At 46.3% G+C, this 18,731-nt stretch overlaps 1 protein-coding gene across 1 annotated transcript in view; it reads left to right on the top strand.

Moving 5' to 3' along the window:
- atrn (attractin) overlaps window positions 1–18,731 on the top strand; it is a 154,134-nt gene that overhangs the window by 63,058 nt on the left and 72,345 nt on the right. Inside the window, exon 25 of the mRNA XM_080012760.1 lies at window positions 12,869–12,930. Within this exon, the coding sequence (XP_079868886.1) occupies window positions 12,869–12,930 (62 nt within the window). The remainder of the gene's footprint in view (window positions 1–12,868; window positions 12,931–18,731) is intronic.

The following is an 18,731-nucleotide window of genomic DNA, read 5'->3' as shown; positions in this document are numbered from 1 at the left end:
TCGGTCGTTGTTCCGGTCGTGCATCACTCTGTGCCCAGTTACATTTTTGGGGTGGGCATCAGCCTCTGCGAGCGCTGGACGTCCGGCGTAGCTTTGAGACAGAACCGTACCTCCGGCATTAGAAGCGCATCGTTTTTCCTCCGGGGACCATTTTTCATGCTGTCCCTTCATTTCGGAGATGGTGGTGGAGGAAAACTGGTGTTTTTTAATCCAAACATTATTTCATTGATCCACAAAATGAGTTATCCATAAAAGCCTTTGAAGCCTCTTTAGTGCAGGGTACAATTTGTGCGTCCTACCAGTCATGTTTGTAAAATTTGTATTTTAATGACAAAACTGAAGGTTTTTATTTCCTTCAGTGCCCAGAAATAAAGGACCTTAATCTGCCGCCCCTCACAGTTTGGATAACACAGTCATGTGGTGCCCACTCACATTGTTTATTCTCCGCAGATTGTCCTGTAGTGGTTTGATTACTCAGAACGTGTCGGCCGGGGATGGCAAATGTGATGGCTGCAGGGCGGACGTGGGTGGGAAAGTTGTGATTGGATGTGATTCAATAATGTCTAAGCCGCTTGCCTGAATCATTTCAACACTTTATACTTCCTATCGCTGGTTTCCTCCAGGGCTTAGCAAGCCAGCGGTGGCAGGAGCAATAGCTTCAACTTTTCGGGACAAAGCCATTGTGCAGCCATTTAAACTGGACTGCCACGATGCTTCATTTAATGCAGATTTATATTTTTATCCAGAACCTCAACAGACCATATTTTTGTATGGATGAGTACTTAACATTTAGACAGGGAATACATGGATTTTTTTAAATGACTACTTTTAATACAGTAAGGGGCGAATCCCCAAAGAATGGGTTGCGGTCGCTGATAGCATCATTGCGCATCACTTGCAACCACTATCTGCCCGATCTCAGCGTAGGATTCACAGCACATTTCACAGTGTAAACACGGCCATAAAGTTTTGCAGCCGAGTGCAATTTGCCCTTGTGTTGCATCTGATTGCAATAATGTATTTGGTAAAGTTTGGATGGTGGCTTTGCACCAGGAACACAGTAGGCAGGACAATGACAGCGAGAAGGAGAAGCTCCAAGCCCTGACGAAGGAGGTGCAGAGCCAGTCCTCAAAACTTCAGGTGAGGATTTTAACATGACAGAGAGAAGCCCTATTCGGGAATTAATATTCCAGTCTGTCAGTGCTGTTGGTGTTTTTAAATGTGTAAAAGGAAGATGGCGTGATTTGAAGCGGAGGACAAAAGAAAATATATCACACAATGCCCTACAAGCTTCTCAAACGGGGACACCCCTTCAGTTACCGCTAACTCTGAAGACGCAAATAATTTCCTCTCCTGCCGTGTGTGGCAATTAGTGCTGGCGTTTGTGAATTTTGACTTATTTTGCAAAGCGGCTCATTCGCATTGAAAGGGGCCAATTTAGCGCCAAATGCTTAGAACCTCATTTAAATATGTGCAAATAGCACCGGAGCACGAGAGGCCATTTGCTTGGCACAGCCGTTCGTGGTGCATTTCACCCTTTGCGGGGGCTTTGAGAAGGACACCTTTTCTTTTGGTCTTGTTTGCACAGGTTTAGCTGCCGCAAAAGCTGCGCAATCCATTGTGAATTTGCTCAAATAGACTGGAATTTGAGTCTTTTTGGCCAAACAACTGTTGTCTGTTTTGGTGTAAATGGCACACGAGAGCTCCGTTGGTGTAAATTGTGCTTTGAACTCATTTGGCTTGTTGAAGTCTAGGTTGCCCCAGAGATTTAGGCATGATAATATATACTTTTTTTTTAAAGTCATAACTTACTTAAATGAGTGCATTTGGCCAAATGAAACCCCACAAAAATGGTGTTTGTAAGCTGTTTTTAATTCAATGTACAAAATTCTCTTTATCAAGTGGTGAATGTGACCGGGGAATTTCAGCTTTTAGCAAATACTCTGGTGCTGTAGTTTATCGGAGTAAACACCAAAAGCTCCTGTTTCCTGCTGCTGCTTGTGCTCTGCAGCAGTGAATGGCTCTTTGAAACTCGTCCGCTGCTCGTCTGCTACTCGCTGTTTATGCAGACGAACCACAACCTTCTGCACCCGATGCCCCTCAGCCGCGCTGGAGGCTGGAGGAGGGAAAACTCTGGTGTTTTTTAACCTTATTAACGCTTACTTTTCGATCATCCTGCCGCCGCTCACCGGAGCGATATGTCACGCGTCGTTCTCTCAGTTCCAGATCAATTTAAAAGATTCAGACGCCAATCACTGGGATTGACTCCCACTGAAAATAAGATCTACGTCAAAAGAAAGAATACGCTCACTCCACCTTCCTTGAAGTTCCTTTAAGGAAGGTGGAGTGAGCGTGGGGGTGGATATGAATATGAGAGAGGGAAGGAGAGGAGCGTGTGAGTGTGTATTCAAAGTGATGGTTTTATCGTGTGTGTGTGTGTGTGTGTGTGTGTGTGTGTGTGGGAGAGGAGCGTGTGGGTGTGTATTCAAAGTGATGGTTTTATGAAGAGTGTGTGTGTGTGTGTTGGAAGTGACACTTTTGTCTCCGTATCTCTGCCACGACGTGCTGCGTTATAATAATAAGTTTCAACAGCCACTAATTGCTGTATTTGCATAAGAAGCGGATTGTCTTCAAAGTAAAGTGTGAGGAGCGGCTCCGTCCGTCAGGAGGAGGAGAAGGATAATTACTGTGGAGGGAGCGCTGTCCACCACATATTATTACTGCACAGTCTATGGCCCTTCTCCTCCTCCTCCCATGGCCTTACCTCCTTCTCACTCCTCCTCCTCACTCCTCCTCCCATGTCCTTATCTCTTCCTCATGTCCTTACCTCCTCCTAGTGTCCTTACCACCTCCTCTTCACTCCTCCTCCCCGTGTCCTTACCTCCTCACTCCTCCTCCCATGTCCTTACCTCCTCCTCACTCCTCCTCCCATGTCCCTACCTCCTCCTCACTCCTCCTCCTATGTCCTTACCTCCTCCTCACTCCTCCTCCCATGTCCTTACCTCCTCACTCCTCCTCCCATGTCCTTACCTCCTCCTCACTCCTCCTCCTATGTCCTTACCTTGTCTCCGCCTCTTCTCATCCTCACCACTCCTAACTCCTCACCGTCTCCTCATTCCCCTTACATGGTCTGGAGTCTTCCTCACCTCCTCTCCTCTCTCTCACCTTGTCACTCCTTTTCCCTCACCTCCTCCTCGCTAAAAGATTCCAAAATGGTTTCCTCATCTTAACGGTCACCTTCAAGTGTAGGTGTAAACTCCAACAATCCGAATGTGTACTTGAAGAAGCTTCAGGTCTAATGTGACTGAGATGAAGCGTGGATGGGACACTGAGCCCGTCCTTCTCTACCGTGTTGCTCAACGAGCTTGTGGACGCATGTGTTTCATGCATCATGTTTGTGTGTTTCATGTTTTTTATTTATGTTGGTTTATTTTCCTCTCCGTCTCCCTCCTGTTCTGCAAAGCACTTTGTGAGAGTGTTTCTGAATAAGCTGCACTTGGGTCGTACAATCACGTTGTAGTTATGCTTTCTATATTCCGAATTGTATTACAAATTTACCAAAACGCGATGCGATTGAACCCCAAGCGGCAGCGATATTCTAATTTGTCATGTTGTCATGGTAATTTCTCACGCATGAATCATTCCAAATGCTCGACGTCATATTTCATCCGCACGATTGAGGCCAATTTGTACCTGGTAGCTCCACAGTTTGGTCGTCTGGACCGTTCTCGTGCTCAGCCTGTTTCTGCCATGTTTCAGTCAGTAACCATACGGCCAATCAGAGCACTGCAGCTTGTAAGCCCCGTTGAACTTCCAAGCAGTTTTTTTTCCAGAGAAGCACTTTTACTGAAAAGGGAGGTAACCGTTTTAAAGCCATTAGAATTATACTTGACGTTGTTCTTCATTATGGACATTTGTGGGATTGTCGAGCTTTCAGTTTGAAAACACCATGACGTGTTGGCCACAGACTCTATGCAACCTATTAACTTACGGTTGAAGTCCTTTCGTTGGACCCGTGTTAACTACTGTCCAAAGTAAAGCTTCTGTTGTTTCTATATCCAAATGATCATCCTCTCCACGTTCTGTAACATTGGATCCACAGTTCTGTGACTAAAATGCAGAGACCGGTGTTTAGCAACCAAGTATCAATGAGGCTTTACGTTAATATTACTATATTATTAGAAGTGAAATGTGTCATTAACTCCCTGTATTTGTGATTTGTTTGCAAATTAGTGCGTGAGTGTTCATAAATCCCAATCAATTTTGCAATTAACAATTTGTAGAAGTACATGACCATATATTTTGTCATGCTGGCAACAGTATTTATGAGGCGGAGAATTTGAGGTAGTTAAGCAACTCCAAAGGGACTCAGTTGCTCTGTCGCTAAACGGCTGTTGAATTAATGGAATTGATGTTGAATGAAATGGAAAGAGATGACATCTACAACTCCCACCTCAGCAAGAGGGGGGCGTTAGATTCATCCAGACAGTGAAACCGAGGAGGGGAAACAGGGAGACAAATTGAAGGAGTTGGAGAGAACTTTATTTAGACCTTAGAGCAGAACCTACATCTCAAAATCACAGAAATCAGTGACACGTTAGAGAAATGACAGACCACAACACCACACACCACACTAAACAATCACACGTCATTATCAGCAATTCAAACTTTCTTTGCGTTTCATTCCGTCGTGAGGTGCAGAGGTAGTGGCATCATCCCCCATTTTGGGGGGGTGTGAGGAACGTTAGGATTGGTGCTGACATCTAGTGCCACGAAAATCAGTTTTGACCTGGTTTTTAAAGATGAAGATGGACTAGTGCAGCGTGAGGTGTCCTCCGCCTCCTAGGTCCTGGCTCCTCTGGTCCTCCACCTCCCCAGTCCTCCACATCCTGGGTTGTAGCTCATGTGGTCCTCCATCTCCCCTAGTCCTCCACCTCCACCTGGATCCTGGCTACTCTGGTCCTTCATCTCCCCAGCCATTCACCCCCTGGTCCTCCGGTCCTCCACCTCCCCAGCCCTCCACCCCCTGGGTCCTGTGGTCCTCCTCACCTCCCAATCCTCCCTCTCCCTCCCCCTTTCCCACCAACACCCCAGCCACAGTGCTGGTGGGCTGCTGGCTGGCGTCTCATTTTTCTTCCTCGAGCTCATGGAGTTTTAGCTTCAACAGCGAGGTAATGTTTTCCACTTGTTGCTCCTCATCCCTCCTTCTCTCTCTCCTTCTCTCCTTCTCTCTCTACCTCTCTCTCGCTCTCTGGAATACTTTCACATTTTTTCTTCTTCATGAAGGCGTTTTTATTCGCCTTTTGTCCTTTTCACTAACTTCCATGGTTGTCAATGTGGTCCTCTGCACAAAGTTTTTAGGTGTGTGTGTGTGTGTGTGTGTGTGTGTGTGTGTGTGTGTGGGTGTGTGGGTGTGTGGGTGGTGGGTCCTCCACTGTAGGGAACTGTTCATAAACAGCAGCCGAGAAAGTGCAGGGGCAAAGTGGAATGTTAAGTTGAAACACATGCTGCATTGAGAGAGTACTCTCTCTATCTCCCCCTCTCTCTCTCTCCTTTTAGTATGCAGCTGTTCATAGCTCGCTCGCCCACTTGTTCTCCAAAGCTCTATAGTTGTCTGTGTTTTTTATTCATTGTTGTCTTTTCACATGTATGGTCCAAGTCCAACTGACAGTTCTCTCTCTCTCTCTCTCTGTCTGTCTGTCTGTCTCTGTCTCTGTCTCTGTGTGTGTGTGTGTGTGTGTGTGTGTGTGTGTGTGTGTGTGTGTGTGTGTGTGTGTGTGTGTGTGTGTGTGTGTGTGTGTGTGTGTGTGTGTGTGTGTGTGTGTGTGTGTGTGCGCCCCCTGATGCCTTCTCGTAACTGTGCACCCACCTGCGCGGCCATTTGCATAGAGATCCACCTATAGATATGTGCCATGGAGCGTCCTGCCTCTAATCCGCGGCATTAAATCAGCAGCGCACCTCATTACCAACCTGAGCGGACGCCCCGCCTCGAGGGTTACGGTTCCACCCTCCCCCCGCTCCCGACCAAAAGTGTCTGTGTCCTTGAGCAAGACATTTAATCAGTGCTCGCGAAAGCCGATCAGACCTTTTATAAGGCCTCCTTCAGGGCCGAGGGGCCGGCTCCAGGATGGGAGCGGGACCCCAAGGGGCCGTGCCGGGGCCGCCCACTGTTCCCAAACAGGATGGGTGGAGCGTGATTCTCCCCACAGGGATCAATAATGTAGAACATCAACTAAGAAGTTAAACTCAGGGCTTTTCCGTGCATGATCGGATGAAGGAGACCCATTCATTGTAAAGTGCTTTAAGTGGCAAAAAAACCTGCCATTTATTTCACCAGAGAGTCTCCACCTTTTCCACATCAAGGACCTGAAATCTGATCAGGATAAGACCACGGACTCCATTTGATCACATTTAATCTCTGTGATACAATCCCAGCTGATTTAGTGTCTATAGGTTAGGGCGATACCAGCAAATCTAGCATCCAAACAGTTATTGTTGTACATTTATAATTGGTGCTGCATGAAGTCAATAAAATAACAGGAATTTTACCGACAGGTACTCCTTTGTGAACCGGTCCATAAGTGAGGACCCGTGTTATTTCACGGCAAGGGGGCTTGGCTGGTATATATAGTGTATATAGTGGTCGTTAAATGAGGAATAGCTGTATAAGTAATTTTTCTGGCGACCCCTTAGAACCTCTTGAAGGACCCATGGTGGTGCCTGGACTCCACGTTGAGAACCACAGATGTAAACAACTGGTGTGAATGACTGGGCCATTAAAAGAAGAACCCTTAACATTCATGTAATCATCCGGGAAGAACTTTGTCCTGGAGCTTGGTTGCGTCTTGTCTGGCGCTCTGCCTCCTCAACAATACCCCACACACAAAATGATAGCTGATTCCACAGCTCTGAGATGAGCCGGCGATCCCTGCTCCCCTCTGCCTGCTCTTTTCTTTTTTTTCCTCCTTTTCTGATGAAGAGTAGATTTGAGTTTAATGATGTTTGTAATGAAGTGCAGATTCCCAGACTAATTACATTAAAGAGCTGTGATCCCCTGTTCGCTGTTCACTAACATGTCATGATGCAGCGTGGATAAGAAGGGCCTCCTGTTTTATCTGCTGATGTGCAGGAGCAGCCATCACCAGCGCGGGGCTCCTACTGTGTGTGTTACATCTGTGTATATTAAAGCAGGAATTCCCAAAGTGGTTCTTGGCGAGGCCCCCTTGGCAGATTAAGCTCTGCCTGAGAGTAATTAACTAAAGTAGTAATAAACTACTGCGTGTCTAACTTTGACACTCTGACAAAAAAAGTGCAAATCTCACAGCAGAAAACATAATTGGTGAAGTTGAAGAACTAAAGTACATAAAGAAAATTCTAATTTTTCCGGTCAACTCTTGCGATTCCCTTGAGCACCCCAGTTTGGGAACCCCTGTATCAGAGAAACTCGAGGCTTTGTGTTTGACGACGACTCTTAAGCCCCTTTCACACTGAAAGCCGTAAATCTCCAGCAATGTTCTGTATTGACGTCATGTTGGAATGGGAACCGGCGTCGATGTTCCATTAAAGTCTTCCTTAAATTTCCTCGCTCTGCACCTCGTATCGTTTACAGCAAATTGTCGGTACGGCTGTGAATGGAAGTGTGTGGGCAATGGAAGCAGTAACATTTTCGTAAAGTAGGGGTGAAGCCGAATCCAAATAAAGCCTAAATAAAGGGTTTTTACAAATATTTAAAAAATGATTTGCTTTTCGGTTATAAAATGGCGAGTCCTAACCGTGGAGCTCGGCTGCAAAGAAGAGAAAGTGGAGCACGTCCAGTCTCTACGGAGACAGGTCTTTTTATTTAATAAAAATTGTACGACGTCTCTTCTTAAAAATGCCACTCGGGCCCTCGATGTGTGTTTTACAGTTAAGGGGGCGGTGCAGGGACATTGCAGTGCAGGGTGGGGCCGGAGGGAGCGAGCGGACAGGGAGAGGTAGAACGGGCGGAGAAGGGTCTTCTCCGCAGGCCGAGAGCGGAGCACAGGTTGAACACGATCACACCGATGTCGTAACACTGGCTTTAGGGTCATTGTGTCCGGGGACGGGGGCTCTGGGAAGAGTCCTAGGGGCGGGGCCACGGGGAGCCAAGTGCCGGTGTAACAAAACTATCGTGTTGTCCCGTCTGGCATGATATTAGGCTCCTCTGCTGTCTGACCCCTTACGTACTGTATCCATAACAGTCATCTACGTAGGAACACACTCCACACGGAACTGTTGTGTAAAGGAGGCTCCGTGGGAATGATACCTACTGCCTTTCAAGCATGTTTTTATCCAGCAATGTTACGGATTCCATCTGGGAAAGGGGCTCTCATCAAGCTTGGAAAAGCCTTTTGGCCTGCCTGCCATAGTGACTGCTACATCCATCTGTTCATCTTCATCCCTGGGGTTTCCTCCTCAGGGTGGTGTTGGAGTCTCTCCCAGGTGACTGGGTCCACATTAGGGAAACACCTGCATTTAGCGTGGCCCATGCAGTGTCGCTCCCAAACCCTGTATTTGACCCTATCTCTCAGAAAGGGAGAATCCCTGAGATGGACGCCTTTCCATCGTAGGGTCACGGATTTACCAACCAGCCAAGTCTCCAACCAGCCTCACCGGCATGTCTTGAGAGGGAGAGACCGGCGCCACCAGAGGAACCGAGGAAAACACCAGGACGACATGCATAGTCAACATGGACAGATGCTAGAGATGACATTTAAACACAGGTCTCCAAGCTGTGAGGCCGCAGTGCTGCATGGCTGGTACATGTCATGTCATAATCAAGTGGTGACTTCAACTAAAGCAAAATACTTTAAGGTAAATATTAACTTTTTTATGCCATTAGTATTGGATTTGGCCAAACCAAGTTAAATGAACCATCAACACAATGTGAAACCCTTTGAATTTAGCGACTGACCTCATCGCTGACCTTGTTTAGGTGATTGGTATGGGAACCATGGGTGCTGCAGTTAAACAAATTTTACCAGCAAGATAGATTTTGCGAATTGAGCAGTGCCTCACATTGACCGGAGGTGCGGCTGGCCTGTCAAAGTGGCTTATGGAGAAACCCCAGATAACCTTCACCGGTGTGTGGCTGGTGTCATTTCAAGCCTTCCTGGAAAATAGACATATTTCAGGAGTTATCCTCTTCTGAAAGGTACAGCTAGAGGAGACACATATTCTTGTGTGAGTGCATGAACATCTCTCACATCATTAGAACTTTTCTATCCCCTTGTCTGTCCCTTAACCAATGTCTTGGTGCCACCTGTTGAGAAACCCTCCCTTGTAGCGATAATGATGCATTTCTTCAAAACGACATTGTACTTCAAGCAGCTGTCACAAGTCATTAGCGCCTGATTCTTCCTCCAGCAATAATGCTCAGCGTCAGGTCGGCGGGGGAGCATGGAGAGGACGCCCACACCCCTCCAAGAGTCTCCTTCCTCCAAGCACATAACGAGGATGTCACCCGGGGCGTCCCGCAGCCCCCGTCAGTCGCCAACGACAAGCCAGATTAGCCGCTTGCCATAACTGTTATCACACATCTAGCCGCCAAAGTCCCTGCTTGTGATTTTTGGAAACCCTGGCGATTTCAAAGGGACGCATCGCACATACGGTATTGAAGCACTGCGGTGGTGCTCAGGTGTTATATCATGTTAGTTTTGTCCTTCAGAAAATAAAGAGCGGTTTAAATCAGCCGTAGATGGTCCTGTCAAGCTGCTTGGGGCTTTCATCAGCAGCTTGGGGCTTTGCTCTTGTAAGAGTCCATGCCAATCACTCGCACGGCACAATCTGTGATGGCTTTTTTCTTCCCTTTACGTTAATCCTTTTTAGTTTTAACTTTATCTCTCATTTACATTCATGAGAAGAGAAAATACTTTTTTTTTGCCTAACCTGATTGCAAAGGATTGCAGCAGTCTCCTAGAAACTCTTGTCTTGTGTGGAGTATGAGGAGCTGCATGACCGGATGTGTGGGGAGCCAAGCCAGCCTCCATCTTTTTTATAAGATTGTGTTGGGGCAGATCCTTCGATTTCAGACAAAAAAAAAATAGTACTCTGGAGAAGGTCAGAGGAAATGAGTGGAACTGCGAAACAAGAGCCACTGTTTCTGAAGATTCCCTGATTGGAATGTCAAAAAAGCAACCGGGCTGGAAGGAGGAGCTTGGGAAAAAAATGGAAATACCACAGTTTCACACAGTCTTCTTCACTGCGTTTCATCTCTCCCTGCTTCTCTCTCCAGCTGCTGTCTCCTCACGCTCCATAGCCCTTCAACTCTGCCGTTTGTGGACACTTTCATCCACAGCACCCTGCGGCACGACAAACGCCCGCCCACATTCCAGTGCGGGCAGCCACCGTCTAACACTAAACCCTCACTTTGGCAATGCCAGATTGGGTGCTGTTTCCTGCGCAGAGAGCCGTGCAGGGGACTGAACCCCTCACCCTGCCACTGGTAATGCCGCGCTCACTAAATTAAACAGGAAATCAACCCCTTTAGACCAGCCAGTTTTAGCACTGCGCTCTATTCCATTGACAGAGCAGGCGAAGGGACTACAAGGGAAATGATACGGCTTCCGTTCAACGACTTGGGGGAGCGGCTTTGAATCCGAACTCAAAGATGTTTTGTGCCCACATGCTAGACTTAAAGGACAGGGACAGTTTACCGGTCCAGAACAATGTGCAAACAATATACGATAACAATGTGTGAACGGTCCCAGCCGTACTCAGAGTGTAGCTCTCTCTGGACTCTTTACTCTTATGTTTAGTCAGTGCAGTCCACTCTTCTACAAATGTGTGACCCGCCACATGCCAATCCTGCTTTCGAGAAGGAAAATTCAATTTTTTTTTCGAGATTTGTGTTCCATTTCGGTCAGGATTATTGTTGTTTCCTCTGGTCCTGCTCGTGAAGCTGCAGAGTTCGCAGTTAGAACAGACCGATGAAAAGCCTGTTGCGTCTCTTGACTCTCTCAGTCCCACTCTGATGACATCATCCACAGCTTTTAATTTTTGGGTCTTTGCGGTTGTGTTTACGCTCCCTACGTCTCTGGCGTTTCAGTGGTTTGAGAGATTTGGCCGCTCGGCAGTAATCAACAGCAGCACATCGACCAGGCAGATGGTGCACAGAGCAGCAGTAACTCTTCCTCTGTGTCGTCCCACCGCGGGACCAACTGGGTTTGTTTTCATACGGTGTTTGTTGTCATTACCATAAAAACATTCTGACACTCCTGTCAGTGAGACCACGTTACCCCACGTCGGCCTCTCTTCACTGGCTCCGGGATCGATTGGCGTCGATTTTCAGGTTGTACTCTGTCTGTAAAAGTGCGAAAGGCCACCTCCTTTATCTCTGGCCTCCTATGCTGCTTTTCGGACACTTCCTCTCACCGGTTGCTTTAAAATGACCCAAAGTGGTGCAATACCTCCCCCTCCATATTGGGTTTGCCTCCTGCATGAAATAAATCTCCAAGAGGCTTCAGCGGAGATGCGATCCGAGGAGATTCCTTTTCTCTGTGGCTTTCAAATCCAATTGAGATTTATGTTTTATGTTGTTTGTATTTTATCCTTATCCATATCCCATGAGTTTTATTTAAACATTTGCTGGTGGTTTTCAACCGTGCTTTATTTTGAATAAATGGACCTGACATGACATAAATAAATGATTTAAGATGGTAAATGATGTATGATGATGCTAATCCGACATGCGTGTGGCCACGATATTCAGCTTCTCTCCTCCTCTCCCCCTCTTTTCCCACTGACTGTTGGATTCAAATCCCTTCTTTCATGGGATTAATAATGGATTACGAGGGTGTGATGAGTGGTCCACAGGTGGCAAGTCAGAGGGAGGGAGAAGGAGAGTGAAAGACAGAGAGTTGTTCTTTGGTGCAGTGGAGGCGGTGTCTCAGAGCCACCAGTCAGGGGCGCTGTGGTGCCAGCGTGGAAACTGCAGGTTAAGGAGCAGGTGGAGGCTTGGCGGTGGGAGTGGGGGCCGGGGACGCGGTGCAGTTTTATGTATGTGTGTTGGAGAGGGGTGCTGGGTGGGGGGGCATGATAAGACACTTGCAATGTTGCCCCTGGCAACAGTGATTAAGGCAGGATGTTGTTGGTACAATTGCTCTTGTGATGATTACACGGCAAATTTCTCTGCCCACATGCGCCATGGAAACGAGGACCTAGCGGAGGACCGCTGCTCTCTGGACGTAACCAAAATAAGAAAAATGATTTACGCACACACACACACACACACACACACACACACACTGACATGAAAGCCCCCGAATCACTTTGCAGCCATCAATTAAGCTGGTTAAACCCACAATCGCACTAAAATTGGACGGAATTGTACCAGCGTCAGCGACATGAAGCCCAAAGAGACGTAACGGCCACACGAGGCTGTGCACGAGGCAGTGCACGAGGCCCCCGTGCACGAGGCTGTGGACAAGGCTGTGCACGAGGCCCGCCGCGCCCCAGATATACGGCTGCAGGTGCGAGTCCCGCTCTGAAGGGGAACAATGTCACTGCGGCTCATGTTTATCAGCCTGATGATGCCGACCCCCCAAAACAGATTCCTGACGCCCTGCCTCTCTTTGTCCCCCCTCCTCCTTATCCACCTCCACCTTTGTCTCGCTCTCTCTTCATTTTTCTTTGCCTGTCTGTTGTTCTCACCTTCTCTGTATATCCCCCCTCCTCCCTCTTTATCCACCTCCATCGTTATCTCTCTCCATCTCTCCCTCTCTCTCCATTGTCTTTCCCTTTCTGTTTTTTCTCCCTCTTCTCCTCCCTTTCTGTGTCATTCTCTCCCCTTCACACTCTTTCTCTGTCTGTCCCGTCCCCCCCCCCCCCCCCTCTCTCTCCCTCTCTGCAGATTGCCTTCTCTCAGCACAGTAACTTCATGGACCTGGTGCAGTTCTTTGTGACCTTCTTCAGGTGAGACCTCTTTGTGTGTGTGTGTGTGTGTGTGTGTGTGTGTGTGTGTGTGTGTGTGTGTGTGTGTGTGTGTGTGTGTGTGTGTGTGTGTGTGTGTGTGTGTGTGTGTGTGTGTGTGTGTGTGTGTGTGTGTGTGTACTGAGTGTCGCAATGTTCCTCTTTTTTTGTAAATGATGAAAAAGAAACACTGTCACAGCTCAGTTGTATGTTACTGAAGTCAAACAGGAAGGTTTGTTTGTTGGTTTGTTGGTTTGTTTGTTAGTTTGTTTGTTGGTTTGGTTTTGGAATCGTTCCAACCTCCTTCACTCTTCATCAGTCGTCTTCCCAGTTGACATGAAGCTAAAACAATACCGTTCAGCATCGGCGTGTTCAATCACTGATGCTACGTTTAGTTTCCACTGTGGTGTTGCAAAAGCACAAGTTATAATGAGGACATGAATATATATATGTGGTTGATACATCAGAAGACACACAGACTAACACGACTCCAAGCCTTCCTGGGATACAGCCTCCGTAACAAATTTCCTCATCATCATTTGCTTTAATTTGGTCATATTATCGTTATGGGGATATTTCATGCCAAGGACCCTCACCTTGTGGTGCCCCGCCCCACAGCCAAGCACAACCATTTCTCACGTTTTGCATATTTACACCAAGTCACAAAACATGACACAAAAGTAGGAAGCCAACCTCAAAAGAAGAAAGAACCAAAAGTCCCACGACACCGATGTCAATGCACTCCATGATGAAACTCAAGGAAGATAAATCACCAGGCATGCAAGCAACATCCAGCAGCTCATACCTGCACCAGCTCAGCGCTGGACCCTGACTTGGTCAATAGTTGACTATTTTGGGAAATGAAACTTCTCTGCCTCTCGGTAAACACGTCTCTCTGCATCTGTAGTTCGGTAGTTCAGTAGTTCAGTAGTTCTGCTTCTTCCTGATGAATTTACTGGTCACTGGTGAATTTATACGTCGTCAGATAAACGACCTTATCGCTGGAAACGCACACGCGTGTGTGTGTGTGTGTGTGTGTGTGTGTGTGTCCGTGTGTGCGTGTGACCCTGAGGAGGGAGAGCAGGTGAAGAAATGAGGTGAATAAATGGTTGGATGGAAATATGATTGATTGTGGGTGTGGAGCGGCAGTGATGAGATCTGTATCGATTGGAAGACGCAAAAACGGGACAGTTTTATGACAGGAGTGTTTGTGTGTGTGTCTGTTTTTTTGGCAGAGTACATTTTAATTTAGGAGGAATTTGTCGTGGCAAATGTCGGTGCGTTGCTGTACGGACAGTTGGAATAAAATAACACCGAGCAGTCTACAAAAAAAACCAATTATGCAAAAAACAAATCCAGAAAATGGCCAAATAGAAACCCAAAATAGCAACAAAAACAAAAGATTCAGAAGAAAAATATGCCAAATATACAAAAACATACAGGATTGTACAGAAATAATTCTAATGAGAGATAAATAATTGAAGCGGAGCGAAGGGAGGATGTGTTGTTGTGTCCTGACTCTGTTTGCTGGCAACCCAGATATCCAGCACAGGGCTTTCACCAACTAGTCAACTACTATAACCACTAGTCAGCGCTGTTCAACAAGTCAGCAGCAATCGACAAGTCATAAACAACATAATTTTTGTCAGGGTCACCAGATTTACAGTAATTATTCCATTAGTAAAATAATGTATTAAAATATGTATTTACATTTATATATTCACCTATGTAGCATTTAAAAAAGGTTGCAGATCGCAACTGAATACTCCTCCCCGTGGCTTGTAACACAGCCTCTGTGGAAGAGACGGTGGATGCCAAAAACATGACGGCCCCTCTCTCGAGCCAGTGTTTGGTTTGTCCCTTCTGGGCTACTGTAGAACAAACATGGCGGTGCAACATGGCGGCCTCCGTCAAGCCTACCCTAACCCTGCGCAGATAAAAACCACCCATTCTAAGGTAACACCAACACAAGGATTCTTATTTTCATGGGATTATACACTGATTAAAACATACTCAGCGATATTATGTCAAGTCTGTTCCCTAAATTCTACACACTGCACCTTTTAATTTACAAAATACAAATGTCATTGTTACCTAGAACTCTTCTCTCTGCGTCTTTCTTACACAATAGGTCAGGGGTGGCCAACCAGTCAGAGACTAAGAGCCACTTTTTTTACTGTGTTACTGCAAAGAGCCAGATCATACACATGGGCACACATGAACATCACCCCATCCCTTCCTCACACACACACACACACAGACCTCTGCTCAGCCAGATTCATTGTAAATGTCACACACCAACATGATGATGACAGAAATTGACTCCTAGCCCCCGCGACCCGACTAAGGATAATCGGTTGAAGATGGATGGATGGATGGAGTACTAAGACCACAGGCCAGTTATTTTCAACAATTAACATTGTGTGCACTGTCTCGCACACACAAACTCTCAGTTCAAAAAGTACTGTTGTTTATTTATTCATAGAGGGGGGAATTGGACTTCGGGTTTAATGATAAGGATGTATTTTTTTCATGTTGGGTCAATTTATTCAATAGTGTCCCTTAAACCCTAACCTTTAAGAATCAGTTTTGGCTCTTGCCGACCATACACGATCTGATGCTTTGGCCATCCACATATACCTGGGACTAGGTGTTCCGGAGTCCTGGCCACATTTTTGAAAAAAAAAAAGTAAGTACTGAAAGTACTGCGTTTCCGCGGTATACCTCTCAGTTCAACCAAGTCCACAAACAAAAATATAATAATTAACAATAGCGTTTTTCTCTTACTATGCATGTTGCTTAGTGGGACTTCTGGCATTCCTTGTCTTGAACAATCCTCTTCAAATCTGGCTTGAATTCCGTTGTTGCCACTCGAAGCAATTCTTTCACATGGGTGTCAGTCAGAACAGATCGATGCTTTGGTTTCACATGTTTTTGGGCAGAAAACACAGACTCGCAGACGTATGTTGACCCAAACATTGACATTATCTTAAGCGCAGCCCGTTTGACATTGGGGCATTTTTCCATTGGCACACTTCTCCAGAACTCAATGGTCCCTTCCTTTAAAGCAGCTTTCAGTCGGTCCTCCTCCTGCAGCTCGCGAGTCGCGACACACACACACACACACACACACACACACACACACACACACACACACACACACACACACACACACACACACACACACACACACACACACACACACACACACACACACACACACCCCTCCAGCCTTCACAGTTCTCCATCGGAGATGTTCGATACGCAACGCAATTCACCGGCCGATCCATCTTATATGTTGACTACTAACCATGTCAATAGTGTTGAAAATAAACTTCCAAATTTTTTTGAATCTTATTTGGTGTTTTATTAGTCCTAATGCCGCGTTGACTTTGTATGGAGGCGCGCCGCCCCGGCGCTTTTGGTGTAAACGCAGCATTTGGACTAATAAAACAGGCGTTAATGGGACATGACTCCTGCTGCTGTTCGCTTTGAGTAAATGAGGAAGTGATCCGCGGTGGAAAACGAGTGATATATCATAGCGATTTTATAATCACAATAGGGAATGAATGGCTGCGCTTTTTTTTTTCTGAGTTTTTGACGCTTGTTATGTGAAAGAGCCGCATGAAACCAGCCAAAGAGCCGCATGAGGCTCGCGAGCCGCGGGTTGGCCAGGCCTGCAATAGGTAAATGACGACTAGTCGACTATTATTATGAAAAACTTTGCAACTAGTAAAAATTAGTCGTCTTGAACCCCTTTCCCAGCATGCACTGGGAGAGGGGAGTTTGAGCATCTTGTGGGGACATAATGACATTCTCCTGAACACAGCGTCCGTTACAGTCGTATCGACAAATAACGGCCTCAAGGACCCGGGCCGCTCTGTCACACAGCTTATTGATTGTGACACACACACACACACACACACACACACACACACACACACACACACACACACACACACACACACACACACACACACACACACACACACACACACGGCAAATGGAGGCCATGAAATGCCTGCTCCACTTTTTACCATGGAAACGTGTCCTTCCTCCAGGGGGCAGGCCAGGAGCGGTGGGCAGCTTGCAGCGACGCCCGGGAACCAACTTTAGGTTCCATGGATAATCAGACGATGTTCTTGTGCATGTTTTTAGTGGGGGTTCTTAAGACGATGTTAGATGGAGGAAACCCCATGTGGGCACAGGGAGAACATGCAAAGTCTACACAGAAAGGCCCCTCATTGGGAGATAACCAACCAGAGCACAGTGCCAATAGCTCCGCAGGCCGGAATCGAACCCAGTACTTGGATATAATAATAAAATAAGATATCATTTGGTCAAGATATAAATGGATAAATAATAGTAATATCAATGAAATTAATGAAGAGGACAATAATAATAATTTCAATAAAAATACTTGGTGAAGTAGACAGATTAAGTCAGACAACAAACAAAAATAAAAAACACATTTTCTCTCTGTAGACGGTTGAAGGAGGTCTCAGTAATCCACACTAACAACAATCGCTTTTGGAGTTCTGTCGTTTTTTTTTTTTTTCTGATCACATTTAATGCTGAAAGACACAATCTTCTACTTTTGTTAAATGTCTGTTAATGTTCACCCCAAACTGACACTGCGTGAGGAGGCCCGCGCCAACACGGGGCAGAACACGCAAACTCCCAGTTAATCCTTCCCCAGTGCTGGCTCCGTCAGAGTCTCTCCTCCTTTGTGTGCGTCTGACCTCGCAGGCCAAGTGCGGCGGAATCCAGCGTGAATTCAGGGCATCGCCAGGGGAAGAAACCTGCAAGAACTTTCGAGGGTTTAAAAAACACGCAGAAAAAAGTGAGAACTTACCCAAAGTGTTGTTGCTAATGTCATGCAAATGTGTTCCCGATCTATTTTTCTCACTCGGTCAGGAGTTTGGTGTCGAGTGCCGCTGCTGCCGGAGAGGAGAAAAGTCGTGGAAGGCACAGTGACCCAAAATGCTAATTTCCTGTGTTTGGAGCATCCAATTGGCTGAGTGTAGGAGTAGGATGCGATGCTTCCGCTGTGTATTATATACCACAATATAACATTCATACTTTCAAACATCATGGGCCGGGGGATTTGGTGTAACTCGCTGTAATTTGTTGAGTATCTGCCACCAATGTAATGATAATATTACTAATTATAATAATGATAATTTTAAAGGAAGAGCCGCTCCGGGGGAGAGCGCCGCGGCCGGGGTGAGAACGGTGGCACCGCTGCTCCTGATGTACGATTGGCTGTTTGTGTCACTTGTTTTGTAAAATGTAGCACGAGTTACAGTTTTCAGAGTGTCCTTTAAAAGCAGCCCCGGCGCAAGGCGTCTGTCTAGATGTCGTACTCGCCAACGGCTGGAGGGGAACGACTTCTGAGGCACGAAGCTTGGACAAATTTGGATGATGATGTCACAAAGTGGCCCGCTCCTGAAACGAATGAAATGACAGCGGTTTTTCACTAGATCGATATGCCTACTGCCATTGTCGAGTTTCAGATCATTTTGGCCTGGAAAGCACTACGATTAGGGCTGGACCCCCTCATAATAATAATTATAATAATAATAATAATAATAAGCGTTATTTGTTCAGCACCGTCATACAGGACGTACAGCTCAGAGTGCTTTGCCTTCATAGAAGGACATCGAAGAGTAACATTTAAAGCAAATCAAGCAAGAAAAATGCATTTACAGGTAGAATAATAAAAATAATGAAATCAATAAAAAAAAAACAAGGTAGGAATAAGCCAATTAAAGAAAATAGCATCAAAAGAAAAAATCGAACAA

The sequence above is a fragment of the Zeus faber genome (genome assembly GCF_960531495.2).
Source record: "Zeus faber genome assembly, chromosome: 13".
Classification (NCBI taxonomy): Eukaryota; Metazoa; Chordata; class Actinopteri; order Zeiformes; family Zeidae; genus Zeus; species Zeus faber.
This window is presented reverse-complemented; position numbering and strand designations above follow the sequence as displayed.